Raw genomic sequence first — 26,013 nt, 5'->3', positions numbered from 1 at the left:
AGAGAGAGAGAGAGAGAGAGAGAGAGAGAGAGAGAGAGAGAGAGAGAAAGGACACTTTCATACATGTGAGATATTTGATTTGTAATTCATTATATTTTATAAGTGTATCTACATGTCTCTCTCTCTCCCTCTGACTCTCCCATTACACTGTAAACGATATGTTTAATTTTTATGCCTAATCCATAGCTCACGTTAAATTACATTGAAGATAACTACTGGTTGTTAGAAGAAGTGTAATGGAAAAAGAAACTGAAGCGTCACACTTACAAATGGTCTTGTCGTTTAAATGCTTTTGAACACATGCCACACACATATTTTCGTTCATCACTATGAGTAAGCTTATGTTTTGCCAGCGCGGACGCATTCCCGAACACTTTACTGCAAACCTGAGGGTGATAATCAAATGAAATTCATTCATTGGTTATAAACAATAACTTATTGAAAGCCAGTGTGCGACACATAAATGATGTTATTGATTAAACGTGAAGTCCATTTTTCAAAATAAACTTCGTATCCATATAAACGAGAATTGCGAAACGTGACGATATTTACTTGGCATTGTTGGGGTCCAACATGTCGTGTTGGTGATGATGTTTTCGGCCTGGATTTTTTCACTGTTACTGCTGTTGCTGCTGTTGCTGATGCTGCTGTTGTTGTTGCTGTTGTGTTTGGAGCAGTTGCAACCACATTTTCTTTGGCATTTGAGTTCGATGATTGGCTACGATTCACGTTGCTGTTGGTGTTTCCGTTGCCAATGCCATTGGTCGTTGTGACTGGCACGGTTGTAACGGTAACGGTTCCATTGCTTTGCACCGAGCTTTTATTGACTACGCTACCGACTATTGAACATCGAACGAAAATAAGCAGACGCAAATAATCGAGGGAGAGAAGGAAGAAGAAGAAAAGAGAAGAAACAAAAAACAAACGAAGAAAAATATGAGAAACGTTCAGTTGAAAGCATTTGGTGTTCGAAGAAACAATTCGAGTACACGCAATTAAAACTCAACACCTGCGTTACTCTCTCAATGGCCACTGTAATGCTTTTATTATCAGTATTCTTAAGAGCACATTCATTCGAAAATACTATAGCTTCTGGTGGCTGGGTATATTCATGTGAAAGTCATCAAAGCGAACAATATTGAGGTGATAAAATTAACTATGTATAGGGAGGTTTATGTGTTCTTTTTTTTTATTACATACGCTCTCTGGTATATCTATAGTCAGCGCGTTAGTTTGAGGGTTTCAACAATATACCGCACGTTGTTATCGCAGTTCGCATAGGCATAGCTAAAATGAGCAAATGATTCTTGTGTGTGTGTGTGTGTGTGTGTGTGTGTGTATTTGTGCTTGCGCTTGTGCTTTTTTGCTCTTCACTCTCAACAATGTTTACCTGTTTCGCCTTCAACATATGTAATAACCGACTGTGTTGCTTAGCTGTTCGAAAGAACATTCAAAATGCCTTGATCTGTGTTATCTAAAATATCGAAAATGGTAACATCATCTGTTACTTTAATTTTGGCATACAATAAATGTAAAAATAATGCGTTATCTGGGCACATTCCTTGAGATGTGAAATATCATATGTGAAACATAAAATGAAAAATCAAAATGCGATTGGTGAAACTCAGCACACCGTCTCGCTCTCTCTCTTTATCTAACTCGAACAAACAAAACAAACACGCCCTTAATTCACTCGATGCTGTTGTTATTTGGTGCCGTTGCCATTGTTTCAATCGCAAAAATTTCACCACTCACATATGCATACCAAAAATCACAGAATAACACAATAAATTGAAGATATGGACATCTGCATAGGATTCGCATAAAAATCGCTGAAATAAAGCCCCAAAGAGCTCTCTAAATGACTCTTCAGTTATTTGCATACAGAAATCGTTTATGCTTAATGCACACAAACATTTCACACTCATATTACGAACGAGAGAACGAGAGCAAACGAGCGGACGGGCGGTTGGTCGGTAGAGTGAGACCGTTTTGCAGAAGTTTTGTGCGCTTTCAGAGAATATATCAGCTATTCATTTTTGCACATGTACACATAAAAGCACCCCACACACACACATAGTAATAATGAATTATGTGTCGAAAATGAATATATGACAACAGACGGTGTTCTGTTCTACGTTCACGGTTTTCCACTGTTTCTGTGTTCAATATTGATAAAAGCTTTTGTTATTTTTTCTCCGTTTTTTTTTCTTTCTTTAGCCTGCACATTTGCTGCTGATGGGTAGTAATAGTGACACACACACACAGAGCGGTGCCGGAGCTAGGATATTGGGTCAAAGATTATGATTTACCTGTAGCCTGTATTGATCCTTGTATGTCAGCTAAAAGATCTGTCTCTGGATAGCCGATAGTCAGTGCGGTTGTGTCAGATTGTCCACTTGAATCGGGCGCTTCGACTGCCTCTCGTAATTGAAGTGTTACCGAACCTTCTGCACCCATCGATGCGCTACACATCAAAAGCCTCGGCGATGCGATACCAGCTAAAGGAAGTCGAAGGCCTCCTTGAACCTAAACCAAACAGAAGAGAGAAAGCGAAAAAAAAAAACCGATATGACAAACATAAATTTTAGACCGAAACTTTGGCAAAAAGTTTAAATTCACATGAGACTAACTAATCGACAAGCATCTCTGTTTTTCTTTTAATTTTTTTTCTTCTCTTCTTTCGACTACATTCCAAAATCCCCCGACTATTCATGTGAATAATGAGTAATTGGATATTGTTTTTGACACACCACTCGTATCTATCGAATATCACACACTTACCGAATTTACTGCAGCCATTGAAAGATTACGTCGTTGAAGGTATCCGTCTGAAAATGATAAGATAATAAGAATGAAAAAAATGTTTCATCTAAAAACTGTGTCATAAAATGGATGTATGTGCTGTTATATGTATGGGAACGAGAGAATGTGACAAACAGCGCCACTCTGGCTGTGACCCGCCAAAATTTATTGATAGTTTTTCTTTTCTCTTTGGTTCCATAGGGGAACTCTACTGTACACGAGACCAGTTCACATTCGAAGCAAATCACTTAAAAATGAATTGAACTTCCAAATCATTCGAAAGTTATAGCCTGTGTTTAGGAAGAAAAAGCAGTTAAATGACACAAATCAAAGGGGAGGAAAACGACAACAATGACAAAAACAACGACGACGACGACGACGACTATGAAGAAACGAAACAAACAAACACATTTTCGTTGATTTGGTGAATATAGTTTTCATCTCCCTCACCCCGAACTGATTAAAACGTCGTGAGAAAAAGATTTCGCATCAATTCCAGCTAACAATTTCATTTTATTGTACACAATAAATCAGTGTAAATATTCTAGATCGAAATTGAGCTGCGTTCATTACAATCCATATAAATCACAAATCGTTGAAATGGGAAAATATGAAAATATCTCACGAGCTAAACAATATATGGAAAATATTCATACTTGTTCAATCGTGTCACTGAAGCGAGTAAGTTTTTTTCCCTCACTCTCTCTCTCTCTCTTTCTTTATTTTTTTCCTTTCCGAGCAGCAGCCCAACGTAACAAACATAACTGTAGATAGAGATTTTTATTCTTCGCTGTTTCGCTTTCAAAGCATTCGCTAAGTGGATGTTATTTTTATGCGTTGGAGATGTTTTTCATTGTGTGTACGTGTTTGTGTGTGTGTATGTCTATATATGCGTTGTTTTATGTATCACTTTGTTGTTGGAGGAAAAACAGCCCTACCACTCGCTTTTCATTTTCATTTGCCAGACTGTTTAAATGGTGACAATAAACCAAGTAAACACACACAAACAGAGAAAATGAGGGAGCGGAGGAGTGAGAAAAAGAACGCGAGAGAGTGAAGAGAGAACGAAAAAAACACACACACACAAAAACATGCAACATCATACGATAATCTGGATATTCTAGATTTCATGACTGAATCAAGGCTTATTGAATACACAATTGTTTTGTTTTATTTTATGTTTATTTTGTTTTTCATCCTTCTTTTTTTCCGCATCCAATCTATAGCGATATATTTTTTTTTTATTAAGTATGTGAATGGATAGAAAAATGCCAAGTTTTCGGTTTAGCTGCGATGTGGTGGATGGGGATAGAGGGAGCAAAGCAGCCACATACATGATGTTTTCTTGATGTCTTATATGCGCTCATTGAGCTCATGGTTGGACATGGGCATAATAGAAATCAAAGTTAATGTGAAAAACTTGATCAGATGAACAATTTTCATAGACAATTTATTCACAGACTATTGATATTTTACACGACATAGAGCACACAGAGCCGAGCCAGCCGAGCAATGGCAGTGCTTAAAGCTTCAATACAGCTGAATGGGTTTTTTTTTCATCTTTGAGATCTATTTTTTTCTCTCTTTTGCTTCGGTTCAATATCGTTTTTTTTTCACTCCCGTCTCTCTGTGTCAACGTTGGCATCGTACATAACATTGTTCTTAGACTGACGGCAGTTTTACAAAAACCATCTTTTCATGCATATACAATATACATACATATAAATACATAGAATAGGGATACGTCCGTATATAAATATAGATGTATATACGCGTCGAAAGTAAACGTAAATATGAAAATGCCTCGAATTATTATAAAATGCAGAAAAAAAAATTCCACAACACTCGGAATCACTTGAAATACGTCTATAAGCGGACTTGAGGAATGCTTTCAAACGGAGAATTAATGCCACTTTGGTTTATTATTATTTTCCAGCATTTCTATCAAAAACAGTACGCTTCATTTCGTCCAATGCGCTGTGTGAAGCGTTTGGCTCCGTCTCTCTTTTTTTGACAAGCCATTTCCACACTGTTTTACAAGTAGAACATTTTTACTGGCTTAGATATTTTTTTTTTTATTAGTTTCAAAGACCATATACAACATCCAAATGGTCTTGCTGCTAAAAAAGGTGCTACTGCTCCTATTGAATGAATGAAATGAAAATCAGTTTATCGTCGAAATTTTTTGTTCTCTACTTTTGCCATTGTTTTCACACGTTATGAAATGGGCTTATTGAATAAAAATGCCTGTGCTGTGCTGTGTTTTGTTGTCAATCGACATCGTTGTCGGTCGCAAAATGCCACCGTATCGTCATTACGACTAAAATCAATCAGGCAGGAATGACAAAAATGTGTACCATTTGACTGATGGTGAATGCACGTACATCGCGTCATATAAATGTTGGGATGCGCGTGCGGGTTTTTTGATTGAAATCTCACTCATTTTTCGGCCGCATTCAGATATAATGAACGCCCTTTCCACATTTCACGGCAAAATTATAACTTTCAAACTTTTCCAAACAAGGGACACACGGGCGAAAGACAAATAAAATGTCCAAAGCTTACACCTTTTAAAATGTCATGCTGTTTCAATTGAGCCCATGGCACGCGCACATCCACATCGCCCTTTATTCTATTGGAGATAGGTTTTAATTATCGCATACAAAATTATGCATAAATCTTTCACAATGCTCGGCGCGTCACACCAACCACTGTAAAGTAGAAAAGTGAAAAGCGGTAGGCGAAAAAGGCATGTTTTGCGCGAATCCCCAACTGAACGTGGCACTCCAAATGTATAAAGGTAGCGGTTTTTTTTTCCTTTTTGAAGAAATGCGATTTTATTAAGTAATGTGCAAAACGTCCGACCGAATCATGAAATTAAAACAAAAAATATGCATGAAATGAAATTCGATTGTTTTTCGTACACGTAAAGAGAGGGAAGAAAAGAACAGCTGAAAATTTGTGAGCGATGAGAGAGCCGACGAGTCAGCGAGAGCGAGCGAATGAGTGAGTGAATGAGCGCAGAGAAAAAAAAACAACACAACAGAAATAAATGAGCATAGAAAGGCGAACATTTGTGTAAAAAGACGCAGACGTTTACATATGGCAGAACCCTGGCCCACATTTCCTTGTTAATTACTTTTGGGTAACATATTTCAAAGTTTATAAATATATACGAAAATAGTTTCATTTTCTGTTTTCTTGCGGTTTACTAGATTTTTCTTTGTGTTTTATGTTTCATGCGGATGGTTTGTGTTGTGAGACTTCTCTCTCTCTCTCTCTCTCTCTCTCTCTCTCTCTCTCTCTCTCTCTCTCGACGTTATTGTTGCGTTTCAGTTTCTCTCGGTTTCACTTGATGTTTTTTTTCTTCTTTCTGTCGGTTGTTTTTTTCATTTAACTACATTTCATGTCAATAATACTTTTGGTTGTTGTTTCTGCTTCATTTCGACGATACTCGCCCATAAATTCGCAAAGTACACGAAAATGTATCGAATCTCGGAGTGAGAGGCCTCAAACTGAATTTCCGTTACGGCCCTAATATAATATCTATCTGTGGTGTTCTCATTTTTTGCCATCAAATCGTTTCATTTATAGGCTTATAGGATTTCACAATTGATTTTTTTCCCTCATCGTTGTCGTATTTTTCACACAAATACCAAGTACCAAAACCAATGAGACTGTAAAATGAGTCAGAAAAAAAAACGAAATTAAATGTGCATTTAGACGTATTGTCCGTCACACATGTACACTCCGGAAATAAAACGAAACGCAGACACATTTCGCGTTTTTGACTTGAAACCAGAGAAGAAAAACAAAACACACAATTAAATGTAGTATCCCCAATGTTTACGTCTGTTCATATCTACGGCAATGTTCATATGCTTTGGCGAGCAAATACACATCAAGCGCCCAAATGCTTCGTACCATTGATGAAAATGCGGTAAATTTTCGCGAAACACATGCCCAAAACATCCACAACTGTATGATGTTTGACATATATTGCCAGACAATATGAAATTTAATTATTATTGCCCATTTATTTTGATTGTTTTCGTTTTTTTTTCTCCTTCGTGTAATTTATCTCTGTGTAATGCGCTTTTTATGGTTGGGCAATGCGGATCTCTGAAGAGTGAGCGACAGAGAAAAAAAGGCGATTGAATTGAATCATCGAACAAGAATCCGATGTTTTTATGTGCTTCCGCTCAACGAATAAATATCATTGTCGTATCAATAACGCAATATTATTGTCAATTGATATTTTCTTTTTTCATCGCTCAGCTGAAACAACCCCACTTCACTGACAACAACAAACATGCAAAACGAGAAGAATAAGGAGAAAAAAAATGTCAGTTATAAATATATTTTCAATGGTCGGATTTAGTACTTATGTCAAAGAATCAAATTCTAAATCGCATTTATTTAATACAATGCAAATAAAAATAAATTGTACGACTCTGAGTTCAAAGAAGAGGGCGAGAGCGACAGAGAAATGGAGAGAAGGAAATATTATGACAATGAACCCAAACTCCTGTGAAAATTATTCAAAATTATATATGCTAACCGAAACTTCTCCGAAACATTTCGAATAAATGTAGTGTTTCATTCTATTATCTATGCAGAATGCTAAGCCGATGAAGGCTCATCAGAGTTTTGTACCTGCGATTTGAATGCTAATGAAGCCAGTGTAGTTTTCTCAACATTCCATATTGTGGTATATATGGTACATACATTATATACTGGCTATGTGATGCTATGCTCGTGTTGTCAATTTTAAGCGTAGCTATCAAGCTGTGCATATCTTGGAACAAAAACAATTTCGTTTTAATTTGGTTAAACTAAATTTTGCTGTCAGTTTTATACAAAATATATACATATGGATAGATGGATAGATGAAGTATGCGTTAATTTGATAAAAAAAAGACTGTTCGTTAAGCGTAATTTTAATCTCGCAGTGGGAGAGTATGACAGTATAGCTACATATGTGCATTTCTCGTTTCGAAAAGTGATTAAAATCCATCCCAGGACATTAAAGAAACACAATCGAACAAATTGTGTTATGTGTCAATTACGTTAAACTGTCCCCACTTGAATGCCACTGTTCTTAACGTCTCGGCGCACACGAATAGACACACACGCACACACATATTCATTCGGCTTGGAGTTTCATGTCCATACATGACTACATGCAATATTCTGCGATATATAATGGTTGCTTGTTTGAACAGCAGACGATAAATGGTGTGGGAAAAATAATTGTTTTTATTTCTTTGAGCAGGGGAAGGGGGTTTGTTGGTTTAAAATTTCCACTTGAAACCATGAAATTGCATTGATTTAGAAATCTTTATTATGTTTCAGCATGCAATAAATTTGGTTTTATCTCGAAAAATCATAGTAAAATTCCCATTGTGATTTCTCTCTCTCTCTCTCTCTCTCTCTCTCTCTCTCTCTCTCTCTCGTTCTTGTTTTTGCTCTCCACCCAAAATGCACTAAGTACACGAATACACACATTTGGCGTGAGCTTCCCACAAGAGTCGTAAAAATCACACTCTGCTCGCACTCTCTGCTCGCTGCTGAACATTTTCCAATCAGTCCTTGGTTTTTCATATTACATACATGTATGTACCATCGAGCCATAAATACACAATACACACATGCTCTCGACTGCGGCTCTGTGCGAAAACAAGCAACAAAAAAAACACATTCGTTTCGAATATTGGTATTACGCAAAGAACCGAAAGCATGTTAATGACGACTACATATTTTAGGTGACAATTAGTATAAATGTCTCTCACAGTTTTTTCTCTCGCTGGTTTTGATTTTAGTGCGCGGTATTGTTGGTGCCGTATTTTGTTATTGTTGTTGCGCGAATACATTTATCGCGCCTCTTTTAACTATTGAATTATTTTTATTTATTTGATTTCTGACATTTATTATCAAGCATATGCGCTCGTTTAATACAAAAGTGTTGAGCTTTGTCTCGGTTTCTCTCTCTCTCTCTCTCTCTCTCTCTCTCTCTCTCTGCCTATGTGTTTATATTATGTGCATGGTGAATCACAATCGTGCCCATGTGCCAGGTGTTGTTCAGTTTGTGCATCATTTGAGATTTGCTTTTATGAAAAAGCTCCCTTTGATACGAATCTCGCAACAAACTTTCTTTTTTCTGCTTCGAATAATAAAATTAGTCGCTCCGACTTTATTCCCTTGAATATTATGCGACATTCGAAATTTACAAAACAAATCCAATGGACTTAAATAGTTTTTTCTTCCAGATTTTTCTTAATAGCAAATTTTCTACGCAAAGAAAGTCAAGATATGTCGACTCATGACAAATTGGTGCCTCATGCAAAAAAGTTTTTTTTTTCTTTTTCTGCGGTACATAAGAAAATATGTAGTCTGCGCGCCTGCGATGAACTCACGATGTATGTAATAGAAGCTACAGATAGATTGAAATCGACGGGAACCTACAAACATTTGACTAAGTTAAATAACATATGATGGCAGACTTGGCGAATTATCAAAATTTAAGTTATATTTTGTTTTCATCGCAATTTTCGTAATGTTTGCTCTTTGTGTTTCTTTTTCGGTCCGTTTTTTTTCTTTCTCGTCATTTTATTTATCTTTTTTTCACTGCTTTCCGTTCGGTTTCTCAGTCTATCTTCTTTTTTCTTGCTGCTCTTATTAGCTCTCATGTTTAATGTATGTATATTTTGGCTGAGATCGCATTCATTTTGGGACATCAACGTAGCGCCTCATAAAATCAACGTTTGTACGCATAGTATAGTCGAGTCGAGTCGAGTCGAGTCGAGTCGAGTCGTCGAGTAAAATGAAGTGAACAGATTAAAGAAAAATGCAACGACAGAGCGAGAGAATGACAAAAAGAGCACCACAACAATCTCGACACAAAAAATGTAGGCATCAAAATGTATGACATGCGTCTGCATATGCTATGTCGTTGACTCACCATTGCCCTTTTGAATTTTTCGTTTTCGTTTTAAAAGCATGCCGAGTGAATTTTTCTGTTAGCGCTCTCTCTCTCTCTCTCTCTCTCTCTCTCTCTCTCTCTCTCTCGCTCTCTCTCCCTCTCTCTCTCTCGAATTTCGTTTGAGACGATGAAAATTCGTAATCGTAAAATGTAAATGAAAAACTTACAATTTTCTTAAATAATATCGAGCAAATGGTTTGTCATGAAAAAATGGTAATCATCGTATGACATTCAACTTTCAGCCATATTTTGACACGACCATTGGTACCTATGTATGTAAAGTGTTGCCGACCATTACAAAAAGATGACTTCATCCCAACGTATTTTCCATAATTCACATAAAAGCTCCTGGCTCTTGTTCCTCAAAGCTTATTGCTCCATTCTTCGCTTATTCTCTCAGATATTTGTGGAGAATGTTTTCCATTTGAATGGCTGTTCAATATTTAAAACTATTGAAACAAAAGGACACATTTTACATCGACCATCATGCTATTTAGCATAGAGACGAGCCAAAACAAAGGGAGAGAAATAGAGAGAAACAGAAAAAAAGTAGCGTAGAACACACACATAGCTGCTGAACGGGCGAAGAATGTGAATAAAACTGGTATCATTGAGTGAATTGTGAGCTGGCTGTGAATTGTGAATATCAGTGTAATTGACATTTCATTTGCATTTCATACGCATCGATCAAAGCCGTAACGTTTATGCCGATGTTCGAGTTTTAAATATTGAATTGGGTTGCCTTTACATGGGGACAGATTTAAACATCGTTTATTTTTTGTTTGCTTTTTTGCTCCCACTCTCTCCACCACCCCGGCCCATTTTGGGCCTATGAAAGGAAGAAGAAAAAAAAAATTCGCTCCAATTTCCGTATGCACCATAGGATAAATGGATGGAATCAAATGAATGTGCAATTGTACATAATAGATGATGCGGGATCTTTTTCATTTTCATTTTCAAGACTTTTCACAACGCGCGCACACACGCACGCACACACAAACGGAACACTAGTGGGTATCTATATAATGTTTAGAAAGCGCTATGAATACGGCGCCATTTGTCACTTCGAATTGCAAAAAATACGAGCGATGAAGAAGAAGAAGAAGAAAAATGCTTTGTGCCAACAACAACGAAAATATACATATATCATTTACGAAATTTATTGAGACGTGTACATACATACCTTTGGAGTAGAACTTGGCTGGTAAAACTTGCTTCGCACAGGAGAAAACGAACGGGATCACACGAAAAAAAAGGAGACGAAGCTAACCTATTGAATTAAGTCCTTTATTTGGTGCGTCCTGAGCAGTATAGTTGTCAATCAAGGTGCTATTTATTATCTGAATTGCAATGAACGGCTTTCAGATTGCTGTGATCGAATAGTTGTCTGCCACTTTGATGGATCACGAAATGATAATTCGAGATTAGTTTATGTGTTTTGTGGGTGTTTTGTGTGTATATGTGCGATATAATTGACGGTGGCGGATTTTATGTCAAAGTTCACACTTGTCAACCGAAGCAGAAAAAAAAGGTTCGTCCAATTTAAATCTCACTCGTACTCCGTCACTTATTTGTACATTGTTTACGGTTGTATCGCGTTCGTTTTTCTTTTCGATTCACGTCCTTTTTACAGTTTATCCTTCTTTTTTTTTATTCTCTGGCAAAACCACCCTTTTTTGGGTTTTGCTTTTGATTTTCAACACTTCAAGCTGTGTGCCAACCACAACTTATATGATTCCCCGTTTAAAACTTTGGCTACTTGATTTGTTTTTTTTTCTTTTTATATTTGCGTTTGGATTTAACCGCGCACGCAATGATCAAAGATTTATTATTCAAGTGAATATATCGTTGCGATTGAAAAGGAAATGGAAAAGAAAAACAAAGGATAGGAAAAAAACGCTCTAACAGCTAGCTAGCTTTTGATTTGATTACTTTTGGCTCCTGCTGCCAATGTTTCTTCGGTCTCTCTTTCTCACTGTTCAGTTTATATCCATTTATGTTGTGTATACATATACAAAAAATAATTGTAAATAAATCTTTCTACAGATCAATGAGCAAAGATAAACACGTCGATATTTGGTTAAAAATTCTTTTTTTATCTGTTTTGTTTAATAGTTTAAATATGAAATGTTTTATTTTGAAATTGCCTCATTCGCAGTTAATAGTGTGTGTGTGTTTTTTTTCTTTTAATTTGTTTTAAAAAGAGGACGGTAGTTTTATTTAAGTTGGTTATCAATAAATTTTATATATGTATATATACTTTTTGTTGTTGTTTAAATTGTTTTTTTTCCTTGGTTAAGTGTAATTTTTCTTATGTTGATTGGCTTAAATAAATGACGAATGATTAAGAAATGATTATCGATGGAGAAATTAGTTTTATACGTAATATTGCGTATCGTTTTGTGTGTTTGTTGATTTTGTTGCAGTTTTTCTCTTTCTCTCTCTCTCTCTCTCTTTTTCTCTTTTTTTAATTTTATTTTAATTCGTAAACATGGATTATGATTTTATTACATGTCGTAGCTTAGTCTTTTGGTTTTGTGGGCTTTGTTATTGTAGTAGTTGTTGATCTCACGAGTTAAAATTAAAATGTTCACAACCATTTGAGAAAAATTGGAAAATCAAACACATTGTTATTGATTCGGCATTTAGTCCATATTGATGGTATATATTCTAGATGCAATTCGCCAATTCGGCGTTGTTGATGATATAATTACTGTTGTGTGCAGCATCTATCATCATAATTGGCATCGACATCGCCCTCATCATCATCATCGTCATCGTCACCACCACCACTGCCATTGCGGTGCCTACAGCTATGCGTAAATGCTTTTGTCAAGTGATTAAATTGAGTAATTGTTTTAAATTTCAATCGATAAATCGCCTATATTACTCTGCCACACTCTTTCTCTCTGTCTCTCGTTCGTCTATTTAATGCACACCAAACTGTTCATTGTCATTTTAACTGTGGCCATGTGATGAACGAACTCCATTCTCATTTTCACATTGAATTCACTCGTCGTCGTCGTCGTCGTCGTCGCTGTCGTTGTCGTCGATGGTTTTTTTTTTCGAAAGCGGTTTATCAACACTTTTTTGTTTAGTTCTTTATTGAATTGAGCATTGTGACCGACCGAAATGTTCGAATTCAAACCGTAAAAACCCGATTCATGACAAGGGTGAAATCACGTTTTTACTCAATCCCACTTCGTCGCCGTTGCATATTGGATAAATTGTGGTGGCTAATTTTATCGTGAATTTTGCGATGCATCCTCAATGCTCCGATTTTTTTTTTCTACTAATAACTATATCGTTCTCACTCTATTGTACAATGTACATAAGTACACAACCATTTATTTACGTAAAATATTAAGGACTGCGATTGTTATTTTTATTTTGTTCTTTTTTTCTTCTTTCGTATGCTGTCCTTTTTCAAACTTGCTTGCTTTCTGTCTCTTTGAAGTGTTTTTTATGAATTTGTATGATTTTTTATGGATGCCAATTATTTCATACTGTTTTGTATATGTACAGGAAATTCATTCTTTTAAAATGTAAATAGTTTTTGTTGTTGTAGTTGCTTGTAGCGTATAAAATAATTGCGTATAATGAGTGTTTGTTCACTATATATGTAGAAGAAAAAAGTGTTTGTATGAAATAATAAAATTTTTGAGCAAATCTTATCAAGTTATATATTTGTGTGTATCATCGCAGCTAAATCTCACTCGCATAACAATTGTTGCCGTCATTTTCAGAAGAAGAAATAAACTTTTGTGTTTTAGTTTTCAGTTTTATCGTCTTAGTTTTACTAAATTTTGCATCGTATTTTAGGTACACTTTTACAAATTTCACATCATTTTTATTGTTGTTATCAATATTATTATTATTTAGGGGTAATTCGCATAAAGTTGATGTGCTTTTCCTTGAACGAAGTGGTAAACGAACAAATTACGAAGATTGATGTCTGTTTATCTGGAATGGACAGAGAGACGAAGAAAAAAAAGAAGTGAACAAATGGGTATGCAGGCATACACATAAAATGTATATGTGGTTTGATCTAATGTTGGTAATAAATGAGTACGTTGCTGTTGGAATTTAGCAGTCATATCATAATTTGGTCGAATTCTCTGTCAACTTGGTCTATTTTGAACGGTTGTATTCGAGTAAATATGAAGGATAACTAAATACACTACATTCAAAGAACATGTCTATTAGACATTGTCTATTTCTATCTTTTCTCTCCCTATCTACCCCATTCATCCATCCATCCATCTCTATCTCACATCGTATCTGAGCCAAAATAAAAGCGACCGAAACCAAAACCAACACACAAAAAATGGTGTTGTTTACTCGAGAATTTAAGTTTAGATTAAGATACACTTAGAGTACGGTTACATACAACAGAAGAAGAAGAAGAAGAAGAAGAAGAAGAAGAAGAAGAAGAAGAAAAAAAAACAGTGAAAGAAGAGAGCATACACAACACAATATACACATACATAAATGTGTATGCCCCAAAGTGTAATCCATCCCTTGTACAGAATGGTTTGACTTCGCAACGACAAAGTAAATTATCCCTGAATGTGTGTTATGGTAAATGACCTATTTAAAATTCCGAGTTCGTGAAGCGTTCTCTCTCTCTCTCTCTTTCGGTTTTCATGTTAGATTCTTTGAAAGATTCGCAAAGAAAAGCCACAACGAACTTCAATTTCACACCAAAAAGAGTCCACAATCCAACATACATACAATATCACCAAACCGAACGAAAAAAAATGGAAGAGAGAAAAAGAAAAATAGGAGAACGAGAGAAAAAAAACCGAAACGAAACTAAATTAAATAAATCAATGAATGGTCCATTTCTGTGGAAGTATATTCTCCAAATTGGTGTTTATGTAATGCAATGGCTGGATGTATATTCGTGTATTTGTTGTACGCGCACTCGCGCATTCTATACACAAATACAAGCACATCCACAGACATGGAATTATGTAAAGAATCCAAATGTGCCAGCATCCAACAACCAACAACCAACATTATCATCATCAGCAGCAGCACCAGCACCAGTACCACCACCACCACCGTCAGCAACATGAATAGAGAGACACATGCTTTATTCAGATTGACCGAGCGTTATATAAATTTTTATTAGCATTGTTTACTTGCTCATTGTAGTGTGTTTCATTGGGCTTTAGTTCTCTTGAGTGTAATTTATATAATTGTTTGTGTATATACACATGATCCGAATTTTCTTCGTCGTCTTTTTTTTTCCTCTTTCGCATCTCTCTTTTGTGCCTTTGTTTGGTCAAGAGTTACTAAATGGATTCGACAACACCGAGAGTGAGAGTGAGTGATGAAGAGAGAGAGAGAGAGAGAGAGAGAGAGAGAGAGAGAGAACCACTCAAAACTAAACTGTTTTCATATCATGCAAACCATCATACGAACAATCAGCCGGAATGTTTTTTGTTCTATGTCATCAAATCAACATGCAAAATCAGATCGGACACACAATTTTAAGACATAAACCTTGCATTAACTTTGCCCCCTTACACAGATACAGCTCCAAAAATGAATCGTTCGCGCCTCTGACAAACGAATAGCGAAAAATCCAACATAAAAAACAAACTTTGTTCTTCGGTTCTTGTGTATATTTGATGGTGCTGTTGCGTAACAAGCTTAATGTATTGATGCCAATGGCACCGCAGCCACCGACAAGCGATTCAATGCCAATCTTAATGTATTAACTACTCGGCGATGATAATGAGGAAGCGCTCTCGTAAACAAAGTTTAGCCAGTTTTAAGTTGAGTCCCTCCCCACGCTCATTCACTCTCTCCCTCTCTCTCTCTCTCTCTCTCTCTCTCTCTTCCATGTCAAAGCATCATCTTCTGGGAGCAGAAATGTGTTTTGTTGTGTTGTTTTTCGTCTTTCTGGCCCGTCAAGTATCATGTTTGCTAATGCTTCATTATGAATTAAAGAACAGTGGTCCCCCTACAGTACTTTAAATTGTCTTGAGTTCCGTTGTAAGATGTTCGCATTGCCAGTTGGTTGCGACAACAGGTAACAGATGTGTGCGCTATGTATCAAGTTGTTTTATAGGTGGGAACCATTAGAGTTGTTTTTTGTTTGAAAATTGCAGTAAAATCATTCTGGAATCTCTCACAATCTAGCCGGCTGTATTTTGTTGCTTCGAAGCGGAAATAGTTTTTAATGTGGGGGACAACTTTCGTAATTTTACTGCTTTGCAACAGAAGGCAGTAACAATAAACTCACGCACACACATACCATCACTATCACAACCTCAACCGCATCGAAGCGAAAATTGAAAGTTTCCCAAAGTGTCATGAAAAACTGAATACAGTCAGGTGAATTGCTTAATCAAATCCAGAGTGTGCTTTCAGCGATAATTTATGTGACCACCGCACAGGAAATGTTGGCAATGTGCGTTTAGTATCAATTATGGATATGTAAACAAAAAACCTTTCTCTCGGTAGAATTGGTTGAGTAAATGTTGCCAAGTGTTTGCATTTCCATAGGCTTTGCAAGTCGAGGATCGAGGCATGAACATGTTCTCGCAAATTAAAATAAATATTTACATGGTATCCGGCCGTTTGATGAGAGGATATTTGTCGTTGTCGTTGTTTTTGCCACCCCACCACCACTATCATCACCACCACCATCACGGCGCAGCCATTGCCTTTTGTCATCGTTGCCAATGCAAAAATATATCTCTCAATTTTGACAATTTAACTATAAATAAATGAACCCATTAATTAACATCCAGCGCTTTTGAACTAGTCGTTTAAAGAGTTTATTGCTGGCATAGTAATTATAATTCAATTCTGAAATCATTCAAGTACTCGAAATCATAACGGTCCGCATTTATTTACAGTCAATAAATTATGAAATTAGTATCTGTTGTCTGACAATAACGATGACGATGACGATGATGATGGGAGGAAGAGGAGGAGAAAAAGGCATGCAGGCGGGCGTATGTACATGGCCCTCAAAATCCATTTACGTTGGTCGGGTGGTTGGATGGTTGGTTGATTGTTCGGTTGCTTCGTTGACACATCGACATTATGCCAATATACAAATATATTTGTATAGATTGATAAAATCACCGCGGGAACGGGCTTGAGCTTTTTCTCTTCGCGCTCTCCCTCTCTCGCTATCTGTGTATTGCTCTCGTGTAACCAGCATCACTTCTTGATCTTGATTGTTTTCATTGTTTTTATTGTTCATTTTTCACGTTTGATCGTTTGGAACAAACAATTATCATTTGTCACAGCATTTGGGATTTGTACACATTAAATGGCGCGGTAGCGCATACACAAACACATTTGAGCAATAACAACAATGACGAAAATCTCCACACTAAGCACATCTCATGCAAATCGAAGCACGAATGAATGGCACACGGGATTACCGTAGTCAGGTGGAAAATTGAAATCTACCTCAATATTTATTCTCATTTCGTTTTGTTTTATTTCATTCGTTGTGTTCAGAGAAAGAAGAAAATCATCTTCTCGCCATGTCGCTATCGAGTGAGCGAGCGCGAGAACGAGAAAGAGATAGAGTGCGCACGAGAGAGACTTCAAGAACTTCGTATATAAGAGTATAGAAAGCGATAAAAAAAAGAAATAAAAGTAATGGCGAAAGATAACAAAAACCATGGAAAATTGCTTCGACAAAGGCAAAGTCATCTTTCTATGTGGGTGTGCATATTTTACAAAAATACTTTTTTTTTCCTGCTGTTTATTTATTTCGCTTGCTGCCTTTCCTATCGTGAAAATAACAAACCATTCCGTTTTTTTTCCTTTATTTCTGTCTTTTCTTCTTCTTTCACAGTCATTTCATTTCGTTGACTTTTTTTTGACCGTATTTTGTTTCGTTGCTTTGCTTTTCCTTTATTCTGTTCTGTCGTCCAATGAAATATTGCAACTGGATTCAAACATATTTTTTTCTCAACAAAACAGAAAATATATGGCAACTACACTACAGGTGTGAACTATATATGCTCACTGTGAGTTGTAACAAAGTTAGTTTGGATTCGTTGTGATACTGGATGCTGCTACGTTCTTCTTTTTTTTCCATGGACTATTCGGACTACCACAACTTCAATTACAATGCAATAAAAGTTTCGCGTAAAATATGCATCATCTGTGATGATGACGGTTTCTTATATTTTTATTCATTTTGTTTGTTTGTTTGTTTGTTTTCTTTTTCGTTGCTTTCTTGTCGCATTTACGCAACTCATAACTGCACCACAAAATGGATCGAAAGTTTATCTTCAGAGAAAAACTAAAGAAACACTCAAACACACTGGTCCATTGTCGATAGTTGTTGTACTTTGTTTCAAAGCATCACAATTTCATTCATGTATACGACGACATGTAAAATATGAAAAACAACAAAACTATCGCTCAAAAATGCAACACCAACATTTTGGTTTTATTCGAGAGCTTATGATGAACTGGACCATTTTTTCTCTATCCTTTGTTGAACTCTTCTTTTGCATTCATCGTTGTGATTATTTTAGAAGATTGTGGTGGAGAAGACAGAAAGAAAAAAAAACATCGAACTCGTGCTCACTGTTTTTATTCACTTCACTGCAGATTCATTCGAGAATAAATTGTAAATTCAACTTGAGAATCATGCGATTTCAAATAAATATGCTGCTATTTTTTTTCTCTCGACATGTACTCTTTTACATTATGCTATTATTACTTTATTTGTATTTTTACCATAATTTTTTTTCTCCTGTCTAAAAAAATATTGTGTGTACTATTGCATGTATGTATGCTTAAGAATTTTTCGTGATCTATAATGATTAAAATAAAAAAATGCGCTATGTATAATGTGTGCATTCGATTACCAACTCTATTCAGACACTAGGAGAATTCGTGAAAAATGTCTCTAGTATATCTACTCACGGTAGGAAAACTGTATATTATTTTTTCTCTCTATCATGTGAACGAAAGGAAAAGAGCCGAACGAATCTCGTTCGTTAGTCTGTTCGTATAAAACGATTCGTGCCGGAGTCGAAGCTGAGTTTGAGAACTCCGAATTGAAAATGCTGCGCCGTTTTCTATTGCGTTTTCGCTCTCTCTTTCTATCTTTCTCGCTTGCTCACTCACTCACTCGTTTGCTCTCGCAACTCGTCTCGTTCTCGCTGCTCTCGTGCACATTTTCACTTCTGCATCTGTGAATATTGGCAAGTGAGATTTGTTGCCATGTATCCGTGTGTTCCATCCGTGTGTGTGTGTTTATCTCAATATATACGCTGTGGACCTGTGTATGTGGTTGTGTGAGAGCGAGACAGTAGGTGCGTGTGTATGTCAGAGATTGAAACGAATGAAAATCCTCTGGAGTGTGTGTTTGTGTGTGTGTATGTTGGTTTTCTCGTTCGATCTTTGTGTGATGTGGTGTATATTCACTTCGCATGTTTTCATTTCATTTCATTTCATTTTCAATATTGGAAATATAAGTACAATTCAGACACTTGCTAGACAATATTTAATTTTAATTTTCTTTTCCATTCGCACCACCAAAGAGACACCGAGTTAAGAACATTAAAGACAGAGAGCATGTTGTTCGGTTGCGAACGTATTGGCACAAACGATGGGAAAACTCTCATTGAGAAAATCGGATTGCATTGCAAATGCGACAACGGCAAACGGCGTTGAAATCGAAGACGACGACGACGACGACGATGATGATGACGATGACGAATAGAAAGAATAAGCTAAAAAGAAAATAAATAGAATACATTTGCCCTCACAGCATTTCCCAAATGATCCACGATCTGTATGCTCGAATGAATCGGGTGAAAACAAAATGCTTGAAAGATGCATCGTAAAGCACGTTCTCTATCATCTATGCAAAGTTTTCGACTAAGAATTCCCCCGATTCAATTCCATTAGAAGATTTTCTTCTCGGATAATGCTGATTTTCCATGTCAATTGTTCCGTAAATTCTAAACAAGTGTGCATGTCCTCACATATTTATTGTCGTTTGTTTACTTAACATCTCTTTCTTTCGTTGTTTTTCTTCGCCTTTTTCCCTGTAACAGTTAACTCGTTTTGCATCTTTCGGTGCGACTGTATTTTGGTTTTGGTGCAGATGTGTACGTGATCAGCGTTTCAACCATGTTTATGTGTATGCGTTCATGATAATGATTTTGATAGGGAATGCGGGCGCACATTAAAACGGTTCGATGGACGGTCGCACTGTGTGGCCTTTTGCAACATAAAAGCTTGTAAATTCCAATCCAAATGTATGCCATATTTGGTTGCGTTTTCCCAGCGATGCGAAGCGGTTGCCGCTGGTCGGGTCGGATCGATAGATGGTCGTGTGATGCTTTCAGATTAAATTTCACCAAGACTGTTTTCGTACTCTCCGGCATGCGCACATCAAACGTCAATAATTTCTACGAAGTTTATGTAGTTGCTGCTGGGCGAAACATAATGAAAACGAAGTTGCTGTTGAAAAGCAGTCAAATTTGTGCTAATGAATGTGTTGTATACCACTTCATTGAGCTTAATCTCTTTCGACGGTATGTATCGCACAGCACATCTCATCTCACACAGAGTAAATATGTACCCATGCACGAAGGCATACACAGGCATAGCATGACCACATCTACAGAGCAAGCATATCGGTTGGGCCCATTGCATATCTCTATCTATCTCGTTGTATGTGTGTGTGTGTGTGTGTGTGTGTGTGTGTGTGTGTGTGTGTGTGTCTGTTTCGCCTCAACTCTGATGAACATTCGGCAATTAACATTTTTCAATTCCTATATTATATTGTGCGTTAATATTCCCTTCGAATATATCTCGACGAATTTCGATGAATTTATATCATGTTATTTTTTTCGAATAAATTTTGCTGTGCCGCTCATGAGTTACGGGTACGGCCACCATACATCAGAGTCTAAAATACGGAAAATTTGATTTTACTCTAGAATGGAACGACTGAACGAACGGACGAATAAACGAATGAAAAAAAAAATTATTATAATTTTTAAACCATTCAATTTTAAATTGACGCTGAAACAATGTTGCGGAAAATTTCACGCGTTTGTCTTCATTCGTTCCCGTTTCAAGCGTTTGATATGAATCAAACCGTAATTATCGTCAATTTCCAATTCAAATTTTACTTATTAAATTTATCATGGGGTCGAGGTGAAGCGATTGGCTGATTGCACACGATTTTTCATGGTGTCCCCTATTGAAAGGATGATTTTTGAATTGGAAATCTCTTTTTGTTCATTCGTTCGAAATATTACAACAGTTCTGAAACTGATTATTCATATATAAATGGATGTGTTTCGTGGAAAAATTATAATGAAAATGTCAAAAACGAATGAATGGGGAAGCATGAAAATGAAACTAACGTTTTTTTTTCGTTTGTTCCGCTTGATTCTTTCGCATAATGTGACTTGCCACAACACATCTCGGCATCAGCGCATATTTCAATTGTTGGATGGATCGCAGTTTTCTCTCTCTCTCTCTCTCTCTCTCTCTCTCTCTCTCTCTCTCTCTCTCTCTCTCTCTCTCTCTCGTTCGCCTCAGAAGTTTCGTATGTAGTTTGATGAAAGGCAGGGTAACAGGTGTTTTCGGCGAAAAGGTTTTTATGAGATCTAAATTCTTGTCGCATGTGAATTCAATGAAAAATCGGGAAAAACGAACGGAAAAAGCAAACAAACAGAAGGAAATAAGCTTCGTCAGAGAGTGGTAAGTAGTACAATCGTTCTGGATTGTGAATTTTTATGGGTTTCACAATTTATGCTTGGCGTTGCCAATTCAAGTGGTAACACTTCAGCTGATATTAGGCTGTGTCAATCCATCGTGTGCTTTTCGGTGCATGTGTTTCGCCACGAAGTTCTATCTACATCACGATTAAACAATATATTGAAATTACGATGCATAGATGGTACAGAGGAGTTGCATACGATAATAAAAGGAGCCATTAAGAGTACAACAACACTTTGCAAACGAACGACAAAGAGTGCTAGAGAAGGAAAGTGATGAACGGATAAAAGGACGTTTTTCCCCCTGCTTTTTGTTGTTGTTGTTGTTGTTGTTAGCTAGAAAATCATGCGATGGACATTTCGCAATGTCTTTACACAAACACACGCATAGAGTTCTATATGGTGTGCATAAATGTAGGTGGTTTCTGGGTTGAAAGAATTGAGCGTATAATTAGTGTATATTGGCAAGCGTGATGATATAGAACATAATGTGAATGGGGAGGGTTCATTTGGGGTACAAATGATATTGTTGTTTGTGTTCCGTTTTCAACATTAGTATGTATTTTATTATCGATAAAACACCGAAAAATACAAATAGCCCAGCTCAATAAATACCGCGAATTGATTTCTTTATTACCATTAACATGCATCGGAATGTGCCAAATAACGTGCCATAAAATATACGATAGTCTCACACCAGTCGTTCACAAAAGAGCGGTCATTTATGTTTGGTATATGCCCACTAGCTGGGGCTATCTTGGCCGCTAATAGTATACACACAGACACAAAAATATTATGCTTTAGCCATCGGGTCATTTTTCACATAAATTAAAAACAACGAATTTCTCGTAGTATTTTAATTGTCAGCATATGAATATCAGCTAGCAAGAAAAATGTGAACAAGAGAATAAAATAACAAAAGTGTATTCATATGTATAATACACACGATGATGATGATAAAAAAGAGAAAAAAAAATGTTTCGTTTTCGACATCCTACTCGTTTAGTTTTACGTACATTAGGAAAGAATTTTTGGCCGAAAGGCAGAAAGGAAAGGAAAGAAAAAAATTAAAAAGCCAACTAATGTGATGTGATGTAAATTTAGAAATGTGTAAACAAATGATGTACATTCGCCATATGTTTCTAGTAACTTTGCCACCCACTAACACATTTCTTGTCGTTATCGCGTGTGCCGCATTCAAATGCCCGTTCAGATTTATTCGACGTCGACGGTGACAATTATTCGAATGCGGCATTTTTTCACCTATGATTCCGTTTTTGCGAACCAATAAACGTGAAAATCATTTACGTACGGAGAAATTGATTTGAACGGACACAACTCATGGCCTATCAACGCGAATGAGCATTGGTATTTCACACCATGCTCGACGACGGTTCACTTTTCATGTTACACATAAATGCTAGGCTAAATTAGACTATTGTTTTCGTCATATAGTTGTTCATGTTTTCTCATCCGACTATTTTTATTTCTCACTTGTTTTTTTTTTTGTTGCCTCTGCTTCCTTTTCCTTCTTATTCTGTGGCATTCTATTCCGGCCTGTCCTTTCCGTCGATGTTTTTGCCGCTCATTGCACGGAACGGGCAGAAACAACAAAAAATCATGAGCTCAAGTGGCTTGCAGAACAATTTGGAACAAAGACAAATTCATTTGTTCTGAAGTAGCAAAGAGTAAAATGACGCACAACCGAACAGAAATATGATAATTTATTAACTACGGCAACAGATCACGCTCTAATCTACTCTTTGCCGCTAATCCTCATCTTCTTTCATACTTTATTCATGAGTGTTGGTCGCTATAGCGGAAGTGTATACACTTCCATTTATTTCACACATTTATATGATTTGGTGGGACATTTCGCAATGAGCCAAAAATTTATCAACATGAATTATTTGCAATTTGGAAAATTTATTTTTAATTTACCCAAAAGTAGCCATTTCATCATTTCGAAGCGTGAAACGACTCGCAACTAATCCGATAAGAAAAGGCGCGAGCGGTATTAAACATTCACATTTAGCTTGTGAAACAAATACAGATATCGTTCGCCCAATTGAGATTTCCGTAACGAAAAGAGAATCTGCCATGGTTTTTGAGTCGATTTAAGAATGAGAAAGAGAAAGATAGATAGTGAGAAAAAAATACAAAGTGGGTCGGAAAGTTTTTTTTTTCTCTCTCAAAGCAACTCAAGGCCAAAATGTAAATCAATTATGGTCGAAGTTTTTATAATTTTAGAGAAGGCAATAAATCTGTTGGGATATTTTTTTTATCTCTGTCAGCAATTACTATATTGTTTTTCTTTTCTTCTTCTGAAGGCAACAAGGAAAAATGAACAATAAAATTGAATGAAGAGGTTACGTTTCATTCGGTTGGCCTCGGTGTACGTGTTTTTCGTCACACCGTTTTTTTCTTCTTCTCCTCTTCTCTATCTCTCGCCTTTTACTACTCTATTGCTTCGCCCAAATTTCGTAAGTAGATCAGTTTAGGGATACTTGAAGCGAATGAAAAGTGTTTATTTGCTTCGTTCACAAATTGTTGACTCAAAACATCTATTCCAAATGTTTTCATTAGGAATTCTCCACTCTATAACAAGAAAACATGTACTCCACTTTTCGCTACTTGGACTCATCGTTTCGGCTTGTCAGCAGTGGATTTGAACAGCTCAAGTTCATCCAGTTAGTATATTATTTTTTATGTGTATGTAGTTGTCGTGGGTCGATCCAATTTTGTTTTTTTTTTCGTTCGGCTAAACTATAAATTGGGCATTAATACAAAAATAGATATAATCGTTGGCCGAAAAACCGTACTTACCCTTAAAGTTTTATGCCAAATGGAAACCACAAAAATATTCTTCGATGGTGACACAAGAGAAACGGAGCAAAAGTTAGACAGCATCCCAATTGGGAATAATACTTTTTCACATCACAGAATTATGGAAGCAGAAGAAGAGTGAGCATGGTGGGTGGTGGCTGGTTTAGAAAAAAAACGATATATAGGCTGTGTTGAATGAAAAGCCAAGTGGTCGCTGCTCTTCAAACGCATCGATAGGTTTTTGATCAGTTCAGACGCATAAACCCATAAGTATTACGTTCAACATTTTCTGTCATCTGGAAAATCACTTCCATTGAAAATAGAAAATAGTGATGCCCATGAGGCATTTGTACATCAAGTGTGCTATGTGTGTCTATGTGTGTTCATGTGTGTATGGCGTTTGTGTTTAGTAGAGTGCAACAAGCTTTATACCATGGAACGTTATCAAATTAAGAGCAAAAAGCGCTACCGCGAAACCTGATGACAACGTCTCGTTTTCATTTTTTCATCTCTCTCCCTCCCTCTCTCTCTCTCTCTCTCTCTCTCTCTCTCTCTCTCTATCAATGCAGACGATTTACCAAAGTCAATGAAACTATATGAATGTCCGAGAATGAAAACGCAACTTCTATTCACAACACATATAAGTGAAACAAAAATAAAAAATTTATTGAAATGAAACAGCAAAATCGAATTTTTCCAAAGTGTAACAACAAAAAAGATTTTTTTAAAGTGTAACATCTGTATGTAGTAAGTGTAACAACATACCGATGTTACACTTTAAAAAAATCTTTTTTGTTGTTACACTTTGAAAAAATTCGATTGTGTTGTTTCATTTCAATAAATTTTTTATTTTTGATTCACTTATATGTGTTGTGAATAGAAGTTGCGTTTTCATTCTAGGACATTCATATAATACTCAAGCACAATGGAATTCTGCGACACAAAAGAACATACACAAATTGCACGGGGTTAAGTTTGCACACGAAACCATTGTACATAGCAATCTTTTGTGCATAAATTGTTAGCCAACTTCAAAACTAACACTTAACCAACGGCTAATATTAAATATTATCTGTTTATGCTTGATAATACGTACGGAATCACGAAATTCATAAATTTATTCAAATCTAAAAATAGACAACAATAATCGTTTATTCCATTTACATTGCAATAAGAGATGGAAATAGATGTAGAAAACGAGAGAACATTACAAGCAAAGTTATGCTTACCTTCGATTATATGTTAATAGAATGATCCGAGAGGAGTTGTCAGTTGTCGGTTGTTTTACAAGACAGACAGGCAGGCAAGAAAGAAAGGAACAAGAAAAGGAAAGCGGAGAGTGTGAGCGAACGCTAAATCACTGTAGAGAAAAAAGAGATGAATAAGCAAGAAAAATACTTGATATAGGCATTTTTCAATTCATCCGCCTATGGATCATATGACGTTTATTCAAAGCCACACACTCATGATATTCCAACACTCAATTTTATATGGATCTATACATATATATTTATGGTATTTTTTGTTGCTCTCATATGATGGCTCTTGTCTAGATAAATCCAAAAATTCACTTAAGTTGAATGTGAATATTCCAACGTAAACTGTGTCTCTGCTCTCCGAATGTTTTCTTCTTCTTCTTCAACGCATAGGACATTTCATTCC

The 26,013-nt window shown here is 36.3% G+C and overlaps 1 protein-coding gene across 3 annotated transcripts in view; it reads right to left on the bottom strand.

Moving 5' to 3' along the window:
- LOC129579232 (uncharacterized) overlaps positions 1-18,776 on the bottom strand; it is a 26,535-nt gene extending 7,759 nt beyond the window's left edge. For 2 of the 3 annotated variants that reach the window (XM_055469088.1, XM_055469091.1), the window contains exons 1-6: positions 18,518-18,690; positions 10,971-13,750; positions 2,785-2,831; positions 2,313-2,529; positions 553-839; positions 268-386 (exon numbers count right to left, since the gene is read on the bottom strand). In XM_055469088.1, the coding sequence (XP_055325063.1) occupies positions 268-386; positions 553-839; positions 2,313-2,529; positions 2,785-2,802 (641 nt within the window). In that variant the 5' untranslated portion in view covers positions 2,803-2,831; positions 10,971-13,750; positions 18,518-18,690. The other variant, XM_055469090.1, reaches the window with a different exon arrangement.
- Positions 18,777-26,013: the final 7,237 nt, after the last annotated feature.

Source organism: Sitodiplosis mosellana, unplaced genomic scaffold (genome assembly GCF_009176505.1).
Source record: "Sitodiplosis mosellana isolate CC-2019 unplaced genomic scaffold, AAFC_SMos_1.0 Smas_scaffold_6226, whole genome shotgun sequence".
NCBI lineage: Eukaryota > Metazoa > Arthropoda > Insecta > Diptera > Cecidomyiidae > Sitodiplosis > Sitodiplosis mosellana.
Note: the sequence above shows the minus strand (reverse complement) of the source record. Positions and strands in the feature narration are given on the sequence as shown.